The sequence below is a fragment of the Cryptomeria japonica genome, chromosome 9 (assembly GCF_030272615.1).
Source record: "Cryptomeria japonica chromosome 9, Sugi_1.0, whole genome shotgun sequence".
NCBI classification, from domain to species: Eukaryota; Viridiplantae; Streptophyta; class Pinopsida; order Cupressales; family Cupressaceae; genus Cryptomeria; species Cryptomeria japonica.
This window is the reverse complement of record NC_081413.1, coordinates 323,748,403-323,764,813: the sequence shown is the minus strand read 5'-3', so window position 1 is coordinate 323,764,813 and position 16,411 is coordinate 323,748,403. Positions and strand designations below refer to the sequence as shown.

General features: G+C 44.7%; 1 protein-coding gene across 2 annotated transcripts in view; it reads right to left on the bottom strand.

Moving 5' to 3' along the window:
• The window catches only part of LOC131029744 (uncharacterized), a 229,446-nt gene that overhangs the window by 56,246 nt on the left and 156,789 nt on the right, over positions 1-16,411 (bottom strand). For both annotated transcript variants that reach the window (XM_057960387.2, XM_057960386.2), the window contains one exon: positions 13,987-14,070. In XM_057960387.2, coding sequence (XP_057816370.1) covers positions 13,987-14,070 — 84 coding nt within the window. The remainder of the gene's footprint in view (positions 1-13,986; positions 14,071-16,411) is intronic.

Here is a 16,411-nt window from a genome sequence, read left to right as displayed (position 1 = left end):
GCCCAGATCCCATCCATAACATATATAGACTCGACGGTTGGCCAAGTTGCCAACCCTCACTAACTATCAACTACCCCACGGGAACCTTTCGGCGACTCAAACATAACCAAATATAAACACCCGACCCCACTATAAACTAACATGTGTTATTGACCCCTAACATCAGCCCCCCCAAAAAAAGTAGTCGTCTTCCAGATGACCGAGACAACAGGAGCTGGAATAATAAACAAAAGCCTAAGACCGAGAAGGGGGAGGAGGTGTCCCTGCGGTGGTCAAAGAGGAAGGTTGTTGCCCTGTCTAGAGTCTGAGGTGCTTCTCTGCTATCAATTGCCGCTCCCATGCCTTCTTGACCATGTGTGCGGCCTCCAATAGTTTTTTGTCCTTCTGTTCCATCTGTAGAGTAAGCTCAACCACCTGAGTACCTATACCTCCTTCTGCATGCTGCAACGGGCCTCATAAGTAGTCACCTTCGTTTCTAGCTCAATCCTCAGGTTCTTCTCCACTGCGGCTAACTTCACACGCTTCTCCCCTTCCTTCTCCAGTTTTGTTGCATACAGCCGCTGGGTCTGTTGCTCTATCTGACTCTGTCGCATCTGCAAGTAGACATCCCGGAAAGATCCTTCCATATTGCTCAAGGTGGCACCCAGGGTGCCCACTCCCTCCACCAGTCGCATGTGCGTCCACTCTTGTACCATCTTCGGCGTACTATTGTCTGGCCACCCCTACTGCTCAAAGTGGCATGCAAACTCGTCCGCACATCCGAAACTCATGAAGTGGCACAGCTTCTCAGTATCAGCTGAATTGCCGACATCCATCTGTCCAGTCAACTGTGCCATTCCACGTGCTATATCTGAAATCCCCTGTAGCTCCCCAAAGAACCGCTGGAGCGAGCCTGCTGGATCGCTAGGGTCTGGCGGAGTGAGGTAAAGACCTGCCAGTAGTCCTCCGGACCCGCTCTCCTCAACATCGATGATCTTCGAAAAATGTCCTCCACTTCTAGTTGCTCTATTCTGCTCCTTAGCAGACATCCTCTCATCCTAATCTGTAATAGGGGTGGTCCTATGTTGTGTCTAGCTCCGTCCAACTACCATGGCATGTGGTGAAGGCGAGGTGGGAGGGTGAGGTGTGAGTGCAAACTACCCCAGCCACCCGTCCAGAGATGCATCTATATCCTCGTCTATCAGTGTGTCTAGTACCACCAACTCCTCCAGACCATCTCCTGTCATCGGTACATCCCCCGACTCATCTCTCCCTGTTGGTACCATACTAGTACCCGGCGTACTAGTATCTGCCGCCAATATCCAGCGTACTAGTATCCGTCATGCCAATATCCAACATACTAGTACCCGTCTTACTAGTACCGATCTCTTGTAAGACTGCTTCTTCCTCTGGTACGGTCGTCCCCTGAACCATTACATCCAAACTATGTTGTACGACCTCCTCTGCCACCATACGGTCTGCCATTCTCCCACCACCTAGGTCACTACCCGTACAGTCAAGCCTACTGGTACGCGTTGTGGCTGGTACAACTTATGACTCGAGTACAGCCAGACTGATCTGTAGTAGTGACACTCGTCGTTGTACCGATGGTTCTCCTTCATCAATTCTCCTGAACAACACTCCTACTGGTCTTACGTCCCCTACGGGGCTGGCCACTGTAAGTGCTTCCTGTGGTACCAAGTGTGCTGAAGAGGACAATTTGGGGGGTGTGAATTTCACCCGCATGCTTTTCCACTATGCTCGCAGCCCTCCATGCTGCTCTTCCTCCTCCTCCCCTTCCTGTTGCTGTGATTCTACTTCCCCTTCCTCCTCTCCTGTCATGTGTGATGCCATACGGAATCCCTCATCTCCACTCTCCTCCTCCTCAGTTTCTTCGGCCTCCTCCTCGGAATCCTCGGTATTGCTATCATCTTCAACTTCAACGGACACGTCCAACTTCCTCCTGTTTGTCGGTTGCGTACCAAGAGCGTCCAGATGGGCATAATAGTACATGGACGGCTTATTGGGTTCCACCCTTCCATGCAGTTCGAAAGTACCCCACATTTCCGGCGGTACTTGCAAGCGTACGGCATCCAGGAATAGACTGATGGCGTGGTGGCACATGTAAAATGTCTTTTGTTCCAGCTTGAGGAAATCATGAATCCTCTCAGCTAAAAGCAGCCCCCAGTTGTAAACTTTACCACACTTAATGCCATTCATCAACCCTATCATCCAAATGGCTATATCAGATGCACGGCTGGCCCTTGTGAGCCGACTTTTTACCAAGTCCATCAGCATTCTCCATTCTCCTGGTGCGATAAAAGCACGCTTCAATCCCCTACTGTCAGACCAGGCACTCTTCCATTGCTCTTCTGTCAAGTCATCTCTGCATACCAAGTCCAACAGCCACTTCTTTTTCTCCTAGGTGAGCTTCTTGGTTGGTTTCGCTGCAAATGCTCCCTTCTCAGGTATACCAAATACCCTCCTGAAGTCTTCCGCCTTGAAGGACACCCGTACCGTGCAGCCCTGGAACTGAATGATGCAAGCCCTTTCCTAGCGGTTGTATCCAGACACCATGGTCCGCAACACCGGCTCAAATCCTTGATGTTGAATGTCAGCATCTGGATGGCATGGTCTACCTATGCTTTCCTAAGGGAGTCCTTTATCACATGGTCAGAAGGGGTTTCCTCCCACCAAGTACGGCATTCGCTGCCAGTCACGCTCTCAAAGGCTACATTCTCAGCAGTGATTCCCTCCGGATCCTTCTAAACTTTTGGCCTAATTTTGGCCTTCTTGCTGCTGTTGGCTAGGTCTGTAGCGATCATGGTTGCACTGTAACTGCTTTGCCATATTTTCCTGTTTTTGTCCAGTCCTTTACCATTATTATAACGGTCTGCAAGTGTGACCCACCAATTTGTACGGACCATTGGACCAACTATTGCCTCTACACCGTACGGATTAGTCCGTACACTTCCCTTCCCTGACCGTACGGCCTCTTCAACCTACGCTAACTCTGCACTCATCTCTACACGAGTGGCACGAATTTCTACATAGATACCCTCAATTTTTTTATGCAACTGCTCTCTGCGTGTACGGACGCCTGCCAGGAGGGGATTGTATGGATCATGCCCATACGGGATGCACGTTTTCTGGTCATACGGCCTTCCTCCTTTACTCGCTGATATCCGTACAAGATTGTACGGATTGGTTTCCTGTGATGCCGAGTGTGATGTTTTGTCGTACAGTATGTCTCCCCCATGCGTACGGATTCCTTGTCTCGCGGGCCGTACACCGTACGAAGTGTGCAAGACTTCCTTCTTCGTCGGTTGTACATCGTACGGATGATTAACGTATGCACGAGTTTCACAGTCTGTTGGCCGTGCGTCGTACTGATTCTTTTGTCTCGCCTGGTTGTGCACCGTACGGGCTATCCACGCTGTACGGATTTTCCGCTCCTCCTTTCTCAGGTCGTACATCGTACGATCTGTCAAGGCTGTACAGATTCTCTGGCTCTACTTCGCGAATTCCTTGTGTCTTGTCCTCTGTCGTCCGTACGGATGATGTGGTTTCTTCAGCTCGTGGTGGCCGTACGGTTTGTGCTTGGGCTGGTGTGAGGTGTATGGACCCATACAACCTTGCTTGGCACCTTCTTTTTTCTCTGAAATTTTCTCTTTGACAAGTTCTGCTACCTCGGATCTGATTTTGCCTGCGTGGTGTGTACAAAGGGCTCTTTGGAACTTCTTATAATCATTTGATCTTTCCAGGGTTAGGGTTAGGCATAAATATTTCAATAATTTTTTATAAAATAAGTGTTTTTTTATTAAATGTATTTTTCCCTTCCATTACTTTTGCTTTACATTTTAATTTTTTTATGCTTATCAACCCTGGCCCTTTTATTTCTTCCACGTACTTTTCATTTCTAACTTTTAGTACCCCCTTCTTTAACAATGGTTTTAAAGTCTTCAAGCAATAATATTTTTTAAATCCAACCTTTCGTACCTTCAACATACTAAGGTACCCCGGGGTCCGTTTTCGTCATGCATTCGGTCTTTTCTGATCTTCAGGATAGCTTGTTGCCTTTTCGGATGCCTCTAGATTTTTTCGCCGCCTCAGTTTCCTCTTTGTTGTACGGATACCTGATTTTTTCTTTGTTGTTCCCTTGCCACGCGTTATGTTTTCCTTCCATCTTTTATTTAGCCCTTTGTCAGTGTCTTCGCTTGCTATGTTCCTCTTTACACCCGAGGAACCACCCTAGGACCTTACCCTTATCTCTGAATCCTACAACCACATACATACGTTCGGCATCCTCCTGTAGCATTCTTGTGCACAACACGTCCCCACGTACACTAGGTCCCATATCTTGTCAACTAACGGAGCGGTCCCACCCCCTTATACCACCCGTCAATGTAGCGGCCTCTGTACTGTTGATACCATTTTACTCTTTCTCCGTCAACCTCCGGAGGTCCTGCAGGGTTAGGGATCACCCGGTATAACGAATTTGGTCTGGCTTCCAATTCGCCTGCCTGGGAGGCGATGATGAATAGGTCCTCTGTTTTCAGCACCATCGTTAAGCAGGGACCTAGAGTTGCCCCGTACTCCTCTAAGTCAAGTTCTTCCTCTAGGTCTACAAGTTCCTCCTCTTTATTTGCATTTTCAGCTTTCCTTCTGGCTTCGGCCTCTTCATCGATATCGTATGCTACGTACCCTTCTCGAAGACCCTCATATGGGGCTCGCTTCTTCCAATGTCCTGAAATCCATACCCATACAGCTAGATCCCCAAAATATGCATTTGTCAGGTGCTTGTGGGTCCTGGGAACCACAACACCTTCCACCCGCTTCGGCACAAGCCGTTCTTCCATGGCTGCAAGAGGCTTTCCCCAATCTTCATCTCTCTCGTAGGGTTCTGCTTTCACCACCGGGTCTTCATCGGCTTCCCTGCTATGGCCAATGGTTCAGCTCCCTTTTGTAGCGTATCTCAGCATGTGTATCCCGATCACAGGTTTGTTTCGTTCTTTGTAAACTTTCAGTTTTGAACCATTCATTGGGTCCCTAATTGGATTGTTATCCAGGGTGGATAGCTTCACCGCCCCATTCTTGCCGACCTCTCTAATCTTATAGGGTCCAAGCCAACGAACTTTAAACTACCCTGGTCAGAGTTCGTTCCGACCGTTATACTTCAAAACCAACTGCCTCGGACGGAAGTTGACCCGTCGTAGGTGCTTGTCTTGCGAGCACTTTTGTCGTCGTTGCGCTACCTCCATTGCTCATTGTGCCACCACCCCCTGTTCATCCAGTTTCACCAGGTTGTCAAGCCTTGCACTCAAGCTTTCTTCATCACTGAGTCTATTATGCACCGCCACCTGGAGGCTTGGTATGGTGTACTCAGCAGGTACAACTGCCTCTTGCCCGTACATGAGCTGGAACGAGGTATGCCTAGTAGTGACCTTGTAGGTTGTGCGGTAAGCCCACAGTGCGGCTGGTAGCCTTTCCTCCCAATCCTCCTGCTCCACCCCACGTGACTTATAAATTATTGACACCAATACCCTATTGGTTGCTTTTGCCTGTCCATTAGCTCGGGGGTAGTACGGACTAGAGAGATTGTTAAAGATTTTGAACTCTACAATCATGGTACGGATTACTTGGTTGACAAAGTGCACTCCCTTGTCACTGGTGATTTGAAGTGGTATCCCGTACCTAGTGACAATCTATTCATACAAGAACCGTGTCGTACTTAGAGCCATGTTATCTGGTAAGGCTTTGGCTTCTGCCCACTTAGTGAGGTATTCTGTGGCCACTACAATATATTTGCACCTGTGCATGCTACTCGGCTTCAAGGGTCCTACAAAGTCCAGACCCCACCGTTCAAATAGCTCCTGTGGCTGCGAGGGAAAGAGGGGCATGAAGTCCCGCTTGAGTGGCTTTCCTGCACGTTGGCAAGTGTCACACCCGACCACCCACTCCCGGGCGTCAGTGTGTAGAGTTGGCCACCACAGACCGGAAAAAAGTACTTTCCTCGCAATTGCATCTGGTCCTATGTGTTCGCCTGCTAAGTTGTCGTGTGCTTCCTTCAAGACACTAAGGATTTCCTCCTCCATAACACATCTTCTGAGGATTTGATTGGGGCCCATTTTATACAACAGGCCATTGATTAGTTGGAAAGTCTTACTCTTCAGCACCAGCTTCCGTCGTTCCCCCGAGGACATCTCCTTTGGGAATGTGGAAGTAGAGAGGTACTGGCCGATCTTTTCGTACCACAATGGTAGTACTGCAATCTAGAACAAGTGTGCATCTGGGAAGTCCTCGTTCACCCCTTCGGCCTGTTCCCCTGACCTGATCCTTGATAGTTGGTCAGCTATCACATGGGACTTACATGGCTACACAATAATGGTGAAGGTGAATTCTTGGAAGAGTAGTAGCCATCTACTTACTCGACCTTGGATAATTGGTTTATTTACCAAGTATATTAGTGCCTGATGGTCCACGTAAAACGTGAACGGAGTAGCCAACAGGTAGTGGCGAAACTTTTGTACCGAGTACCTCCCTCTCTGCTGTGTTGTAGTTTCATTCAGCCCTTGACAAAAGTCGGTTGGCGAAAAAAACGAAGTGATCCAGTCCTTGTGTCCCTACTTGTGCAAGGGTAGCACCAATCGCGAAGTTGGAGGCATCGACGTGTATGTGAAACTCTTTATTCCAATCCAAGTAAACTAGTATTGGTGCACTCACCAACCGATCTTTCAATTCCTTGAAGGCTCCTTCCTGCTTCGTACCCCATACGAACGACTCTCCCTTCCTTGTCAACTTGTCTAGGGACCAGGAGACTTGAGCAAAGCCTTTGATAAATCTCCGGTAGTAGCCAACGTGGCCTAAGAATGACTTTACCCCTGTTACATTCATCGGATTCTCCATGTTGACGATCACTCCTATCTTATCTGGGTCTGTCTTCAGAGCTTCTTTACAAACAATGTGGCCAAGAAGCTTTCCTTGCGGTACCATAAACCTGCACTTCCTCGAGTTAAGAGCTAGCCTAGCTTTCTGGCACCTCTCCATACATTCTACGAGTGCCTTTAGATGGGTGTCCTGATCACTGAAAATCGACCAATCATCCAAGAATGCCCTGAAGTTTCCTACGGACATTTTTTCAAAGATGTGTAACTGGAAGGTTGTCGGTGCATTACATAGCCCAAAGGGCATGCGGTTGTAGGCGTACACCCCCTCTTCCACCACGAATGTGGTCTTTAACTTGTCTTCTTCCGCAATACTTATCTGATTGTATCTCGAGAACCCATCCAGAAAGGTGTATATCTCGTGCCCAGCTACTTCTTCTAGAATGTTGTCAGTGAATGGGATTGGAAATGGATCTTTGATTGTTACTTCGTTTAGGTACCTAAAGTCTATCTAATTAGCCTCCTTCTTGAGAGAAATGACTATTGGGGAAACCCAGTCACTTGTTTCCACTTTGAATATGATCCCAGCCTCCAACATTTTGTTGATTTTCTCATTCACCTTGGCCGAAGTAATTCTTGTTCATCCTGTACAGTCTCCTCCATATAGGTTGGGCTCCTGGTACAAGGGATATGCGATGTACACACAATTCCAGTGGTACCCCCTTCAAGTCCTTGTATTCCAGAAATATCCTAAAGGCTGCCGCCTTCAATACGGGATTCCAGTCATCCCCTACGAGTATCACCTACGGGTCCTCGTCCTTGCCTAGATTGAGTTTTCTCACATCCCTTTCCTCGTACTTGATGCGTTTGTCTAGTTCGAACTGGTGGTCTAGTGTGTCATCCACCCGTGCCATCCCTTCCTAGTACCTACCGTACTCTGGGGGAAATGACTGCTCTTCCATAAGACCTCGTAGACCTCCATCTGCCAATGGAAGAGCTCGGCCAATGAACTAGTTCCATCTTCAGAGCATCCATCCAGTTCTAGCACTCCTTCCTTGTTGGGTTCCCTCCCACTTTGTCTCCTTCGGAACCCAACTCCCATCTATTTGAGTCCTCTGCGTCGGAGTCAGATGACGCAAGCTCTTCACTTACGGACTGATTCCTCAGGTCAATCACATACTTATGACCTCGATTGAGAGTGTATTCTTCTTCCAGTTATGATTGGCTCTAGCCATGATCAACCATCCCCTTCCCAGGAGGGCGTCGTACGCTTTTCTCTCCAGTGGAATGACTATGAAGTCCAGAAGGAATTGTTATGTCCTGATCACCACCTTTTGTGCCATTAGATTCCCGAGGGGTTTGATGTCATGCTGATCCGCATCGACAAGGTGGAGTGTCGGTGGCCAGAGGGTAGGCTTGCCAAGACCTCTCCAAGTTTCTTCCAATAGCACATTGACTCTAGACCCGCCATCCACAATGGTGTTTGTGAGCTTCTGTCCCATTATGTCCATCTCCACCACGGCAGGTTTTCATCCAATGCTTACGGTGAGCAGCATAGGGTCTATGAGATTCGTACCAGGTTCCTTCACTGGAGCCGTACTAGGTGGTTCTGTCGATCGGTGTTCCTGGTCGACGGTGATGTCACCGGCTGCATTTGTGAGGGCCATCCTCAACTGCGGCATGGTCTGTAGGAGGTCGGATACCCGTACGGGTATAGCGGTCTATAACATCTACTTAATGATAGTTTTTTCCGGTCCTGACCGAAGTGGGGTACTGGCAGCCGAATGCGAGGCCCTTCGTTCTTCTGCCATCGCACGTTCAATGTCTGCCCTAGCTTCCTGGAGTCTTTCCTTCTCCGTGCGAGGGTCAGGATACATGGCTTTCTTGTTTTGCAATCTTGTGATTGCCAGTACACCTTCCTCCGGCTCTTCTACCTCCAGCATATTTACCCCTTTTTGCTTTGGACACCTTGTGTCCTCCTGATTCCTCGAACCGCACCATTTGCACAACAAACTCGATGCGTCATCTCCATTTTGACACTCTCGCACAAAGTGACCCCATTCGTTGCATTTCCAGCATTGGATCATGGGTCGTCCTTTTGCGTCGTACTAAATTCTACTCGGCGTGTTATTGTTGGACCTGTTCTTACCCCGCCGATTGTTTCGATACCCTCCAAGAGAGGCGTCCGAGTTTGCTGCCGACTTCGAAGGTGTCGTTGGCGGTGTGACTTGGTCGGGTTGGGCGTAGAGCACTTGTGTACTCCATGCTTTCAAGTTGTACGGACATTCCTTAATGGAATGTCCTATTACTTGGCAGATGTCACAGAAGGCTTTTCGAGGGCAACTCCCCTTAGTGCGCCCTTTTGTCTTACAATCGGTGCACCATAGTTCCTTCCCTTCCTTGCCATTTTCTTTGTCAGCCTTTAGTTCTTTCATCATCCTCATCATATCCCTTCGGAGTGCTTGTACGGTCTTAGATTCCGCGTCGCTATCTTCATCCGTACTATCACCATCGCTCACCCAGCGTTTCCCTCGGGATGTCTTATTTTCACTCTCAATGTCCATCGCGCGGTTGTATGCTTCGTCATACGAGGGCAGAGGGACCACCTTCATCTTCCGTCTGAGAGACAGTACAAGTCCTTCAACAAACCATCTCTTCTTCAGGTCATCAGCCGGCTAGTTCTCCATCTTGTTGAGCAGTTCCCTCAGCTTTCTGTTATAGGCCCGCACACTTTCACTTTTTCCCTACTTGGTATTGTAAATTTCCGCCACTATTTCATTGTCATCCCGTAGGAGTTTGAACTCCTCTTGGAAAGCCTTCTTCAGATTGTTCCATGATGTCTTATACTGGGCATCTAGGTTCGTATACCAATCGATTGCTATTCCTCGCAGAGTGCCTGGAAATGCCTTCAACCAGCAATCCTGGTCGTCCTGGCCATTTGCCTCCCAAATGGTCACGCATGTCTTACAATGTCGTACGGGATCCTCCGACCCGTCCCCCATGAATCTTGGAAGCTTTTGTTTCTCTGGAGTGTGTGCCATCGTTTTTGTCCAGAGGGTTTTATGTAGCACTTGGAAGTTATTATATGCCCAGAAGGTATTATGTGTCTTTTGACCTGGTTGGACACTTCTCCGCAGGGCTTTGGTCACCCTCGCTCCTATAGTCCCTCCTTCCCGGGGTTTCTAGATCTGACCCTCCTATTTTGATTCCCTCTGACAAGGACAAATTGCTGATGCCAAATAATGTCGTTTCAAAAATATTGGCGATCTCTTCGTGCAAATCCCGTACCGCCTCCTCTCCTTGTTCAGAATACTCTGACGAGTTTCTCTACGACTCGGCTCCGAAGTCTTCTTCACTTGACATCGAGTGTGGGGCTTGGTCGGCAAGATCTTCCTCCGCTACGTCTGGAAGTGGCAGGTTCCTGGAGACCTCCTCCAACTCCTCCCACGTACACGGCCTTTATCTCTCCAGACTACGACTCCGACTCACACTCCGAATTCTTCTATGTTCCTCAGGGCTCTTTGAGTCAGCAACTTCCCTTAGCCGCCGTCTCTGCTCGGCTTGTTCTTTTATGCGGAGAGATCTCCGTACAGTTCCCTCTTCTACTCCTTTGGTGTAGTGGTATGTTTGTCTTTGTTTGGTCATAGGGGCATTAAGTGCCAGGGGTATGGCATTAGCTCGTCTCCCTTTCCTCTTCCTCCCTACGGTTCCACTCTTCGTACCTTTGGAGTACTTGTTGCCGACGGAGTTCCTATGCAGTTTCCTCCCTTCGGTCTTGGAGTGCAATCAGATTTCTGGTGAGCAACCTTGGAATACTTCCAAGCAGATCAAAGACGGGAGTGCTGACGGTGAGTTCACCACATACTGTGCCTTCAAAGATGGCTCTCTCCTGAGCCTCCCTCTGCATGTATTGCGTGACCGACACATCCCACAACTCTACCAAGTCTGTCGTCAACCGATCCTCTCGTGCCTCTTCCGCAGTACTTTCTTCGTGTGTGTCACTGTCTACGACAGTTAATTGTTGGTTGAATGGTCGACCCATTAATTCCTTCCGCCTGCAGCCATAGTTATCTCCAAGTTCATTCAGGCAGCGGCGCCAAAATGTTTAGTCCTTGTGGTGAGGTTGGTAAACTCATAGATAAACAGAGATATCCCACATGTACCAACAATTCATGTAACAGAACATTAATATATATCAAAGCATGAATAACAATAATAGAACAGCTATGACAGAATAATGATATCTTTATTGAATTCTCAAAATATGCTAGTACAATACCATCTTTGCCCAGGTTCCATCCATACCATATATAGACTCGACGGTTGGCCAAGTTGCCAACCGTCACTAACTACCAACTACCCCACAGGAACCTTTCGGCGACTCAAACATAACCAAACATAAACACCCGACCCCACTATAAACTAACATGTGTTATTGACCCCTAACATCAGGTTTGTAATCCGGGATTACAAACCCGATTTACACCTAACATTAGTGTAAACAAAGATAAGATGCATTTCAGATTTATAAGTCCGATTGGCATTTGAAAAGCTTCATAAAACAGCTTGGTGTAAATCAGGTTTGTAGACCCAATTTGCACCTTAGGAAAGTCAAATAAAGAAACCCGATTTTAACCACTGAAAAGGAGCAAAGGGAAACACACAATGTTTGGTGCATAACAAGGTCGTAAACCCGCCATACACCAAAGGGAAGAACCATGGTGTAGGTCAGGGTTACGGCCCCGACATACACCAACAAACAACAATTGTCAAAAACTATGTATAACATCAGTGTAGGGCAAGGCTATGGCCCCGACATACACTGAAAGGAAAGAGTTCGGTGTACGTCGGGGTCGTGACCCCATCATACACCAAAAACAAATGGTATGAAAATAATGTATGTCGGGTTTGTAATCACGGGACGCACATGTGAAATATGGTGTATGTCAGGGTTATAGGCCTGGCATCCACCATGTTCTACAAAACAAACTCAGCAAAGGGTGCTTCGAAAATGCACCAACAAAATTTGGAACATGGTGTATGACGGGCTGTAATCCACAGCATACACCATTTTCTAATGATATGAAAATAACATGAGTCTCTTGAGCAATCAGGAAGACATAAAGAAAGAGGGACAAGGAAACATACCCAAAAGGGTGGAATGGCTTCGGCCCTCACTGTGATTCCAAAATCCGCAAAAACCCTCGTTCATAAACAAGCAAATGATGACGAAAAAGGACTTTAAAGATATAAAAGAAAAAGAAATCAAAACGATTTTGAAAACTTAAGAACAATTAATATTCTAAGTCGTGCGAAATAAATATGCATTTCAGACTTATAAGTCCGATATGCACATTGAAAAGTTAGAAAACTCAAAAGAGTGCAATTCGGACCTCTAAGTCCATTTTGCACAAAAATGACCAAAAAGGTGTAATTCAGACTCATATGTCCGAATTGCAGCTTTGAAAGACTAGAAGGTGCAGTGTTGGAGTCAAACTCCGACCTTGCACAAAACAGACTAAAGTTGGTGAAATATCAGACTTAAAGTCCAATTTTGCACCAAAAGATAAAAAGACTTGTTTGATTAATTTTTTGAATTAACCAACAAAACTAGGATTGGGAAACGACTACAAAGATCCCCAAACACTAATGAGACAGACAAAATGCCTCGAAAAACGAACTAAAAGAGTTAAGAACGAATTCGAATAAAAATTTGTAGCGTTTATCCAGTTTTTGCTTCATAATCAAAAACAAGGATGACAAGAAGATATTTAGAAAACCATATAAAGTTCAAATTATTTAAATCTTAAGGGTTCTATTAAATTAATGAACTTAATAATATTATTGTCCTAAATATTTTCAACTTTATGATATCATGAAACTTTAAATTAAAAACCTTTTTCTCTGTCATGACTAACACCCTTCTTGAGGAGGAAGGAATCATGCAAATCACTGGGGAGATATTTGGATCTGCTGCACACACTCCCACTTTATCTTTTTCCAGAACTTTTTAAAAATTTATTGGGCTATACTCACAAGTCATAGGTCTACTCCTCTAAGAAAATTCTCAGACAAATCTGTAATTGCTGCAGTTGTTTACCCTCACAGGAACTGATGTGCCACATTAATCCAGTTTCCACAAAGGTCATACAATAGTTCTCCTCTGTTCTCCTTCAAGCTGTCTGAGGCTCTTCTACTCCAATAGCAAAATATTGGAATCAATACATAAGTACAACTGTAAACCCCTTCAAATAATCAACAAGGAGTACATGTTGAGAACAACTCGATATGGTTATAAACAGCCACATATTCCCTGAGTTGTGGTTAACAAAAAATATTCTATGGGTGTGCATTACAAACTACAGAAATAAAATTTTTAATAGGAAATATATTAACAACTTATGTACCTCAGTTTTGTGTATGATGTAGAAATTAATTTTTCCAAGTCTATTTGAATATTTTTTAGGAAATTTACATCAATTCAATTGGCCCCTAAGAAAAAGGAATCAAATACCTTGAAGCTGAAGATACAAGTAGCTGACCCAAGAAAGAAAGGACACTCAAAATCCTTGTCTCCAAGAAATTATGAGTAGAAGTTTGGGAACCAAGCCTTTGATAGATGTGTGTTGTACCTTAACATTCCATGTATCATAATTGAAAAGTGTGTCTAGACTCTATATGATAACAGTGACTAGTGCTCATCTAATGTATATATGTAACGACCACGTAATTATAGTGAGGAAGCTATTCTTGGCATGGCTCTTGGTGTATATATAGGATGTTATTTTTAATAGGAAATTATATGATAATTGAGAGTTAATTTATGTTCCAAAATCAAAACATATACGTACAAGGGGAAAATTTAGGCCTCGCCCAGAGGCTTCCAATGGGTTTTGGCATATTCAATCAATATTACCAACTGTTTTAGCCTCTTCAAATGTCTGTGATTCTTCAAACTCTTTAATAATTGTTTCCTGTTATCTTTGGCATTGGATTGCAATAAAACCAACAAAAACCTTTCACTTCTGCCTTATTGTGCATTCTCCAAGATATTAAGAAACTAACCCAATCTCTTTCAAACTATAAAAACCAGTTCATGTAATATAATCACTACCATACGTACCTTTACAATAGAATTATAAAAAACATCAAATCCACAAACTCCAACAATTGGTTCGACGTCAACTATAAAATTGTGAATGTCAACCTACAAAACCATAATTCAAGCAAGGGCATATGAGGAAAAGAACTTCATGGTACTATTGTGAATTCTCAAAAAAATTCAAAATGTGATGTTAGAACAAGGAATTGTTTATGAAATAACAAAGTTCATTTCATCTAAGTTTTATTTGCTCTAAGGCTCTTCTCCCATATATTGCATGGTGCATGTATCAACCAGCTTAGCATCTTTGTGAGCATCATGTGACAAGTTTTAGACTATAAATTATTCCAATAGACCAAACAAATATTATATTTCAGTCCTATTATGTCCTATCCCCAGATCAAAACAAGTAAACCAGTCCAGGAGTAAGCTCCTTATATTATATTTATAAAATATTAGTAGTCAGTATAATAAAAACCAAATATAATAAAATCATAAATTGAATACAATTGCTCAAATTCTAATCCATAATCCTTTTTATGTACATTCATGTTTGGTCATTCATAATTTATCAGTACTAATTACTGATTACTATTTACTAATTACTAATTGTTAGTTTAAAAACGAGCAGAGAAAACACATAATAATGAACAGAAAACAGTAGAAAGAATAATAGACACAACAAAGAACTCAAGACACAAGATTAACGTGGTTCACCACTAAGTGGCTACGTCCACCAGAAATGCAGGGAGGATTGTTATTAACCAATTTCCAATTACACAATACATTATGTATGGGCTGCACACAGCCATTTATATAAACATATCAAATATGAAATGAAGAGTCTTCTGGGGAAGACAAACAACCATGTGACTGTTGGGCTTCATATACCCAACAATCTCCCCCGTGAAGTCCAACTGGCACAACCTGTAACATTCCCTGCATCTCCATTCCAAGGCTCATACTACAACCAGCTCTTGAGAAGATTTTAATATCGCCAAACTCTGTTCATGAACAGTGCGAATTAATCTTCTCCAAGTCAGATCAGAGTTAAAAACATATTCTCTAACTACTTCATCTGGTAATTCATAATCAGGAACACTACTATCTGTCGATGCATAATACACTCCTCCATCAATGTCTCTTGCTCTTGTGCTCCCCCGTAACAGAATATCTAGATCACCATTATCATATTTTAATTCCTGAATATAAAACTTTCGTACAGGTGTGAATAGCCTACAAACGTCACTCCCAATTCTCACGATTGCCTCACTGAATGAATTTGTTGTATTTTGTGCAGAAACTTGTGCAGTACCTGCAATCAATGCATTCCACTCTGCCTCCACTGCTGCAATCCGCAACAATAAATCATCACTTTTGCAATCTGCTTGTTCTTCTTCAGGGTCATCCTCATTCGCTAGATTCGAGACTACATCCTCCTCACCCCGGGAGGCATCCTCCTCATCTTGGAAGGGAAACAAACCCATAGTTTTAAAACTCGTGGACTCGCCACGGACTCGCGAGTCCATGGGAGCCACGAGTCGACTCGCCAAGGACTCGCGAGGCGAGTCCTGGCAAGTCCATCTGAAAGACTCGCGAGTCTTTTGCATGGACTCGCGAGTCTTTCAGATGGACTCGCGCGACCCAGAAAAAATGTCATGCAAGCTTTAAAATTGAGTTTAACATGTGAAAAAATTTGGTCTCTCCCTTAGGATTCATATATGGAATATAACATTTAAGTATAAGTGACATTTCCTTTTATCTTTCTTCTTTCTTATACTTTAAGTTATATTCCATATATACTGTCAGGATGTTTGAGAGTGGTTTCGGACCTCCAGGAGTTATAATGCAAAATCTAGTTTTTGGAGGATTTTTCAATTTTCCAGACTTAGTCAGATTTCAGGATCAAGAAGACATTCCAGACTTAGCCAGATTTCAGGGCATTTGAAGATCAGGATGACATTCCAGACTTTAAGTTATATTCCATATATACTGTCAGGATGTTTGAGAGTGGTTTCGGACCTCCAGGAGTTATAATGCAAAATCTAGTTTTTGGAGGATTCTTCAATTTTCCAGACTTAGTCAAATTTCAGGATCCTTCGGCGATGCCCCTTGACCCCAACTTGGGGGCGTTGCCCCCAAACCCCCGTCGAAAAATATAGGGGGAAATTGCGCCGATGGAAGTAGGGAAAATTTAACCTCCGAGTCTGATTAGGCTCCATATAAAAGCATAATTAGCATTGAAGAAATCTTGGTATTATACATTTTAGAGTTGAAAGTTCGAAACTATGAGTATGTGACACGTGTAATGTTTCAATTATGGCTCTTATGTTCTCTAAATGCATTAATTTCTTTATGTTTTTTTGTAAAACTACGGTTTTTTTTTTTGCCGAGTCTTTGCCGAGTCTTTCACGAGTCTTTCACGAGTCCAAGTCCGAGTCCAAAT